This window comes from Saccostrea echinata, unplaced genomic scaffold (assembly GCF_033153115.1).
Source record: "Saccostrea echinata isolate AGI-Se365-2 ecotype Australia unplaced genomic scaffold, CSIRO_AGI_Sech_v1 ptg000054l, whole genome shotgun sequence".
Taxonomy (NCBI): Eukaryota; Metazoa; Mollusca; class Bivalvia; order Ostreida; family Ostreidae; genus Saccostrea; species Saccostrea echinata.
In genome coordinates this window covers 26,587,944-26,597,598 of record NW_026889803.1, presented here as the reverse complement: position 1 = coordinate 26,597,598, position 9,655 = coordinate 26,587,944, and the positions used below count along the sequence as shown (strand labels likewise).

Below are 9,655 nucleotides of genomic sequence, written 5' to 3'. Positions count from 1 at the left end.
TTCTCAAAATATATAACGTAGCCATGACAGTTTGGCTATTCTCTGTAATGTATAAGCCGAGAATCTGGGCAGAAGATTAAAATAATAATAAGATAAAATCTGTGATTTTATACAGCACGTTATGAAAGAAAGTTTCTTCACCATGTTCACCATATATAATTTAGCATTAAAAGATTTTTCTGTAATTAGTTTTTTTTTTTACCTTAACAAATTAATCAAAATATTCTCGAATGGACTCACACTATTAATCAAAATCCTAAGATACAGCAGCTGTGTTACTTATGAATTTAGTATGATCTTCGTGTTTTTAAGTTTTAAAACTAAATAAGGCTAGGTTTCAACAGTTTTTGTGTTCTACTCGTGCATGTGTCCCTTTCATCTGAGGTGGATCCAGATCGGTGAAATAAGACCTGTGATTATACATATGTTGCTGGCAGGATAACATATTGTGGAGAGAATAATGAGCATATGATGAAATCATTACACAACCAGAGATATTTATCGTCTTAAAAAATTGCCTCGATGAATCTTCTTCCCCAACAAGTTTCTCGGGAAAATAAGCGCGTTCCTCGGCGGAATAGAGCGATGCTGTGAGCTAGCGACTTGGGGATCAGTGAATATCGTTAACGAATTCAAGAGAGGAAGGCCCTTTGTGTTCCGGTCACCGTGGAATGCTTTCATTGAGAAGTGGATGCCCAGTGTAAATACAAGCGATAAACACAAGATATCGACCCATTGAATAGTATTGACCAGTATAAACATTGCGGCTGATGTCTTTATCATAGAAGTTTTTAAATTTTTCCAATTAATAGTTCAACGGATTGCTTCTTAATTCACAATAATGACCTAATCATCAAAGACCATTCTGTGCGATACATCTTGTATTGACCAAGTGTAATGTGATATGGAGTCCATTAAATAAAGCTATGAAGATCTATGTGACGTTGAGAAATGGAGGGGACACGCATTTATAAGAACTTTCATCAGTGGTTGCTGCCCCCTCGGGCTGTAGTGGGGATACTAGGGCTCGCCTCCGTCTTCGTGTTTGTGGGTATTGTGCTGCTGGCTATTGGAAGGTAATGAAATGGACAATCTCATCTTTTTTTTTTGGTGAAATCCATAAGCTGATTAATATGCATGTTATCTCAATAACTTGTACATTTTCTGTAAGGGTTTAAGATGTATATTGATTCTATTTGTCTTCGATCGCTACAGCGCCATCATTGGAATTCGCATCGTCTTTTATTACCTTAGAAAACGTTATAAACCTTATCGTCATCCAAAATACACGTACTTATGTTTTATTTCTACGACTCTACTCCAATTGCAAAAGAAATTTCATATACAGTAACGCAGTAGAGAAAAAGGACGAAGAACATGCGTGTTTATATTTGTACGTCCGCTCAGATGTACAAAATTAGTCGGTAATTACTTTAATTACTAGTGTAAACCACATTCGATGCACAAATCTGGGCGGAACGGTGAAACCAAATTATAAATATGTCAATTATTCGTGGTCAATCTATCTGCACATCTGCCAAGTCTTTAATGGGGATCAGAGGTCAAAACTCTGGCACCTTGAATAAAAGGAAATCAAGAAATTTTTATGTGCGTATTTGCGAAATTTATGTCTCAACTGATACTCTCTCTCTCTCTCTCTCTTACACACACACACATAAGAAACATAAGATCGAATTTGATGTTTTCCAGATACGACTTTACGAGAAGTCCCTCACACAAAAGTTCAGTAATTAGGAATTTGTCTTCTACCTTATCAAAACAACGCGCAAAATTTATTTCCGCAATAAACTGGCCATTCTTTGCATTCTGTGATGTTTTGCCAGTACATCCTTTAAAACGAATACCAATCTATTACACCAGCAGGTAGTTTAGTTTATTTTTTTTACGTGATAGAATATTTTTATAACTATGATTTCCACATTAGAGGATAATCCATACGTCTTGTACGAGAATCTGCGGACATTCAATGCGATAATACTTCATATTAATTTTATCGTTTAACGTTCTCTTTTCCATTAACAGCTATCGTCGGATAACATTCGATGAGCACTGCATGCCAATTTACTTGATCTATTTCCAGATGTTATATATCACTAGCAATTCGTGTAAGCTTTCTGTGGGGTTAGAAGTTTTTCTTAGGATAACTAATTGCGTTTTGTAATTTTCTCGCTTGTTGTGTATAATAAGTTTTAAGTAAAATAATTGTTCCATTGACTTTCTTTGCTCTACAGGGCAAACGCTATTCTAAAAGTAAGAAACAAGATGACTCCTTTCGATCGTTATGCTATGCGGGATATTGCGTTGTGTTAATCTTTGCTTAGGAATCCAATTTTGTTGATTTAAGTAAGCGCTATTGAAAAGAAAATCACATTTGGATATGCGCGGACGTATTAGAAGACAACGTTACGAAAATAGCGGACGCAGTAGAAGTCGTCCTTCGCCGAAGAAGCTGATTGCACGTCGTCATTCTCACTGCAGTTTGTCTCGCCACAAAAATATTTGTTATCATGCCAGTTAACATGTGTTGTTTGTTACCAAGTCACTAGCGATCCCGTCGTACATTTCTCCACAAATAAATATAGTGGTGCAGCGTAAAGATGTTGTAATGCATTATTATTTGTCGTGTCATTACAGAATAGGAAAGCAAACATGCCCGGATTATACCGAATTTGTGCAACCGTCAGTACCAAATTTTGTAGCTGCCTCGGGCTGATCGAAGATGTTTTGTTGAAGATGAAACGAGTTACCGTGATTTACTTGAAGTTTCTAATCTATAGATGATTTTTTTTAAACATAAAATGATCCTTATTAATCTTATATATCTCGCACCTGTTAATGCTGAATTTTTTTACCATACATTCCTTAAAATCTTTATCAGTGAATAAAATATAATTTCGATATAAGATATACTACTAGGTCTAGACTTCTATTTAGCTCAAAGGCTACTAATCTTAAATCATATATCAATTCCTTTCTAAAACTGTTGATACCATTGAAATGAAGAGGATGAGGAACTATAAGAATATATATATATATATATATATATATATATATATATATATATATATATATATACATATATATATATATATACATATATATATATATATATATATATATATATATATATATATATATATATATATATATATATATATATATATATATATATATATATATATATATATATATATACATATATATATATATATACATATATATATATATACATATATATATATATATATATATATATATATATATATATATATATATATATATATATATATATATATATATATATATATATATATATATATATATATATATATATATATATATGTATGTATGTATATATATATATATATATATATATATATATATATATATATATATATATATATATATATATATATATATATATATATATATATATATATATGTATGTATGTATATATATATATATATATATATATATATATATATATATATATATATATATATATATATATATATATATATATATATATATATATATATATATATATATATATATATATATCCAATTTCAGCTTCATTCTCAGATTCAAGTGCCTTAGTTTTGCGCACTCGTTTGTTGCGTTATGAGACATTATCATGAAAGGCGACATAAAATCTCTAATATCAGAAAAAAGAATGTTTGCTGAACTAAGCACTGATTACTCAAAGAGTAAAACACACGTGTGAGCAATTTATGCATGGAGTTCCTGAAGGAATCATTTGAGTTTTTGTTCTATTCTTCATTCCATGGAGAATTTGGCATCTGCTGGAAAATTGTTTATCGTATCATATACAGGATGTTGACTTCAAAATAAGCTAAATGCTGCTTGAAGTTTCATCTGTTATATTCGTCGAATCATTTGGCCAAATGATACACATATAAATCTTATTTTAAAATCCTTTCTCGAGAAATCTCAGTTTTTATTGAATTTCTCACGGCAGTGTGGTTTGTTTTTTGTGTGTGTACACATATTGATCTAACCAGGAACGAAAGCACTTGAATTTTAATTAAATATATACGCCCACTGAATTTGATGAGATGATTATACTTTCAAAAAAAAAGTTTTCATCAAACGAGATATTTGTCCGATTCGCGAATAAATTGCTTGATTCTATAGACAAGACTATTAGAAAAATCAAATTAAATCACAGGCAATTAATGTAATTTCCGTTCCCTACGAAGAAAACTATAATTATTGATCATGTTAAGATATGATATATTATGGTTGCCCATTTATTTTATTAGAGATTATGAAATAGCGCATATTTTTTATTTATCGATAATTCGAAGATTAGATTTGGAATGGGGATCTCTTCAAAAATGTTTCGCACTGACTAGGAAAACGGAAAATCGATTAGTTTTAGAGATTTTTTTCGTTGAAATTCCATAGATTTCAGAATATTTAGGACCATCCAATCAGAATAAAATTCCCGATCCGAAATCAGACATAGCTGAAAGAGGCGCGGATGGACGATCTAACTTCAGCTAGATTATTGTCCTTTCTGTCATATTTTATTTCTTAAATAAAATCTGAAACATGACACAAAGTCATCATGTTGCAGATTTTATTTAAGAAATAAAAAAATTCTCTAATAAATCCCGACCTTTAAACTCGATAAAGTAGTTCAACAACCAATATTTCTTTAGTGTAATATTAAAAATATGAAGTGAAATACAAAGGGAAGTTTCGGTACATTGTATGATAAGTCAATGACCATCTCACATGTAATATCTGTTTAAGGTGGCTCTGTCTTTTTCAGCCCCGGATTAACGGTTGGAGGAGCGATATTTTTCGGTATTGGCCTGATCCTGGTTTTGATCTGTCTGCTGTTGTGCCTGCACGCCTGTTTTGTGCTGTACGTTAAAGACGAAGGCACGCAAACCCAAGCTGTAAGTTTTGTAAGTCTCTTCAAAGCAAACCAAATTGCTTTTTAAGCATGCTTAGGAAAGTTTAAAAGGTAACGGCAACTGCTGTGCTGTGTTAGTTTGTAGATAACCCATTCATGTAAAAAACACAAATACTTGCCTTTATCATGCTATTTTTATCTAGACTTTTTAATTAAGTATTAGCTTTAAGGACACATGCTATAAACAAAAAATTGGATGCATGGATTGGTATATGTTGTTGGATTATTTTGGTTGTAATTGATACACATATCAGATCTTTAATATTTTGACTTTCGATGATGTTCAAATTTATTCCTCTTTGCCACCGCCCTGATAAATCTGTACAATTTTCTATAACTTTATGGGGCATTTTTGAGAAACTGAATGAAAAATGAAAACTTTATGCGACAAAACTTATTCATTTTACACTCTTTATATAGACTTAGCTGTTATTTTCATGATGTTTGGGAAAAAAAGTTTCTTTGTAGCATCTGTTCTTAGACCCTTGAATTTTGGTTAATTTGTATCAAAATGCGATTATCGTGAAACATCTTAATTTTGAGTTAAGAAATGATGCAAACAATTTAAATGTTTTAATTCTTGGGTGCATCACTGCTTCCTCCGTCTATAAATAAATCGCAATCATATCATGAAATGTTCTCTTCTCTACTGTTAATAAATGTTCAACTCGCGGATAAGATTTATCAAAATAATTTTCTTTAACACACACACTGGCATGTATATTCAATAGATTTTTTTTGGTTACATGGTAGTCCAAATTTGGATTGGATATTGAAATAAAAATTGTAACAGCTTTAAATGTTATATTTCACAAAGTAAATGTAAATATATATATATATATATATATATATATATATATATATATATATATATATATATATATATATATATATATATATATATATATATATATATATATAGAAATAACAAAACAAACAAACAAACGCATCTAACCAAAACAAACAAACACATACACACACACACCAAAAACAAAAAACAAAAAAAAAACCCCGAATGCAATTATTTTGACTAGAATAACCATGTCCTGCCCGGATATCCCTGGATGTTGTAAATTTCGCTCTTACCTTGATCTACTGAATTCAAAGTTTACAATATGATGTCATGAACATCAAAGTTTAAATTCATTCCTTTTCAAGGTCAACTGCATGGTCACGCGATTTCAATATACATGTATATCTTATTGCACAGTGTCCTTGACCTTTTATATACACTGTAGGACATTATTTCAATATCATAATTAACCTGTAGTTCATAAGTAATAGCATGAAATAGATTTAGTTTCAGTCAATAGATACTTTAAAGACCAGACTGTGTTTTTCAGTGACCTTGATCTTTGAGATATTACCTTTATTTAAATTCTAAAAAAGTGTTTAAGTATACTAAAGAAGTGAAGGACTCGAAATTAATATAAAGCACAGACACAATTTTGAGACAGACAGCTATACATGCACGGACAGACAGACAGGCAGACAAGTGTCTCCAAGCCGTAAAGAGAATCAGAAAGTGAACCTTTCCTCTATAGGAATCAAAACTTGAACTTTTTTCTCTCAATTTTCTTTCCCTTTTTATTTTTGACATACATAAAAATTGGTAAAATTTTAATTTTTACCTATTTTTTACATACATTTTTGAAATGAAAAACATTGAGTAAGGCCTTCAAAAACAACAATACAAGTTCTCCTCAACTTAATTAGGTCATTCTTTGTACCCAACGAGTAAGAAGTTTGCGTTGATTATATACTGAACTTTATGCATCTCAAAATTTTAACTTTTCAGAATGACACCACATCCTCAGACAACAAAAGAGCTTCAGACTTTATACCAACATATGCCGTCATTGACAAAAAGCCGCCACCTTCCCCATCCAGTGTCCGTAATGGTCGAATCGGAGGGGGAGCGGGAACATCGAAAAAGTTTGTGACTCTCGGTGGTAATCCCCCACATAGTGCGACAGTGACCTATCAAGACAGGGGAAACTCGGTGCCATATCAAACTTCGCTGACATATCCTCCAGCAATTGAAGGAGGTAATCTTAAATACTCAACATACAATGCGGGGCAACCCTCGTATGAGTATCAGCAACAACCGCAGCAACAATACTATCAGCAACAACAACGAATCGCACGACAGCTATTTCCGGTCAATTCCTCGCAGCCGACTCCATATAGTACCTTAAGTTCAAGACAACAACAAAGTTCTAATTACGCTGTACAGGTCTATCCCGGATTTAGCTCGCGTTATGATGAGGATTACGATAATCCCGGAGATTCCACGCCAATGTTAAATCAGCAACAGTCTCCTCGGTGGGCAACTAACTCTTCTTTAGCAGACGACATCCCAGAACCTACTCCTTTGGTGCATCCGTCTGCTAAACGACCTATGACGTTTGATCAGGTTTCATCTTCAAAGATGAGCATTTATGACAATGTACAATTCGGTTTAAATAAGCTTGATGAGGAAGAATGATTGATTTTGTACATGATGTACCCAAGAACTGTTGTTATATTCGTTGTGTGTACCGTAGCATTGTGTTTTGCATTATATTTTTATTATGTTGTGTTATAATATTACATGTGTATGATAAGAAAATGAATCCAAATATATATATACATAAAAATTTGAGCATGAAACGTCTAGCTTGAGACTGAAATTAAACGTTCTGAGTGCAAAGAATTAGTTTTATAATGTATTATATTTATACACAGATCTGAATACGTTTGTTTTGGCTCGGACTAGAATGATGCTGTCATTGGATAAAGGAAGTCACATGCTTACCATCAACATTTCTTTGGACGGGGAGTAGCAAAATTTGGACGGCAACATAGCGGATAAAACGTCGTTATCATGTCATCCAAATCTACAAAAAAGTATTCCTTTTAAAAGAAATGATCGGCAAGTGTTTACCTCTCACCTCTTTCTAGCAATTTCAGTTGGGGGTGGGGGGACTACCAAAATTTTTTCAGTTTGGGGAGGGGAGGGGCACTACCAAGCAAAAAATCATGACCGAATTAATATTTTCCGTGACCAGGGACATAAATAACATTGTTATTAATGTCTTTGTTGTAACATTTGTATGGTTTTTAGCTCACCTCGACGAAGTCGAGATGAGCTTATGCTATACCCCCGGCGTCGGCGTCCCGGTTAAAGTTTTAGGAGCAAGTCCCATTCCCAAGTAACTATAAGCCCTACCTGGACCAAACTTGCACGGATGATGCATCTAGGAATGGACACTATCATACTTGCTTCGGATGCTGGATCTGACCTACATTTTCCGGATGAGTGACCAGGTTAAAGTTTTTGGAGCAGGTCCATTCCCCAAGTAACTATTGGTCCTACCTTGACCAAACTTGCATGTATGATGCATCTAGGGATGGAAACTACCATACTTGCTTCGGATGCTGGATTTGATCTAGATTTTCCAGTTGAGTAACCAGGTTAAAGTTTTGTGGAGCAGGTTCATTCCCAAGTAACTATAAGCCCTACCTGGACCAAACTTGTATGATGCATCTAGGGATGGACACTACCACACTTGCTTCGGATGCTGGATCTGACCTAGATTTTCCGGATGAATGACCAGGTTAAAGTTTTTGGAGCAGGTCCATTCCCAAGTAACTATTAGCCCTACCTGGACCAAACTTGCATGGATGATGCATCTAGGGATGGACATTACCATGCTTGCTTCGGATGCTGGATCTGAATTAGATTTTTCAGATGAGTGACTAGGTTAAAGTTTTGTGGAGCAGGTCCATTCCCAGGTAACTATAAGCCCTACTTGGACCAAACTTGCATGGATGATGCATCCAGGGATGGACATTACCACACTTGCTTCGGATGTTGGATCTGTCCTACATTTTCCGGATGAGTGACCAGGTTAAAGTTTTTGGAGCAGTTCCATTCCCAAGTAACTATAAGCCCTACCTGGACCAAACTTACATGTATGATGCTTCTAGGGATGGACACTACCACACTTGCTTCGGATGCTGGATCTGACCTAGATTTTCCACATGAGTGAATTTTTGCTATATTTTAACCAAATTAGCATGGATGATGTATCTAGGGATGGACACTTCCAGACTTGCTTTTGATTCTGAATCTGACCTACATTTTCCAGATGAGTGACCAGGGTAATTTTTTGGAGAAGGTTTATAATATTATGGCCTGTTATGATTAAACTTGCATAGATGGTGCATCTAAGGATGAAAACTTCCAGACTTGCTTTGGATGTTGGAACTCAGCACAATTTTCTTGATTACTAAATAACTTAAAAGTTTTTGGAGCAGGTCTATTTTCAAGTAACTATAAGTCCTACTTAAACCAAACTTGCATGGATATTGATCTTGGGATGTATCCTAACTAGAAAAAAAAATATGTGAAATTTGCCTTAATTATAGATAACATTCGTCGAGGTGAGCTTCGTAATCTTTGATTACCTTTGTTTATTCCTCTCGAAACAATTGTTATCAAGTTAATTTTGTACAAATCGCTAGAACTGGTCCTATGGTCTTGATCCCTGAGACACTGTCGTTGGTTTTTCCCTTGTCAACCAATGTCAGGGAACCAATCGACAAAAAAAAAATCAAATTCTTGTCCACATTTTGTTTCGTTCAGCTTGAAATATAAATTGCAAAGAAAATGTTCGAAAAAATCTCTCTAGTGATTTTAAGC

The 9,655-nt window shown here is 33.5% G+C and overlaps 1 protein-coding gene across 2 annotated transcripts; it reads left to right on the top strand.

The window, feature by feature from the left end:
• Positions 1 to 434: 434 nt before the first annotated feature.
• On the top strand, positions 435 to 7,663 carry LOC133172505 (uncharacterized). Of its 2 annotated transcripts, none has more exons than XM_061307397.1 (3): positions 435 to 1,076; positions 4,822 to 4,960; positions 6,767 to 7,663. In XM_061307397.1, exons 1-3 carry the CDS (start codon positions 952 to 954, stop codon positions 7,454 to 7,456), a joined length of 954 nt encoding a protein of 317 aa, XP_061163381.1. In that variant the 5' UTR covers positions 435 to 951; the 3' UTR covers positions 7,457 to 7,663. The 2 variants fall into 2 exon arrangements, with proteins under 2 accessions (XP_061163381.1, XP_061163382.1); XM_061307398.1 differs by having other exon boundaries at positions 436 to 1,076; positions 4,822 to 4,951.
• Positions 7,664 to 9,655: the final 1,992 nt, after the last annotated feature.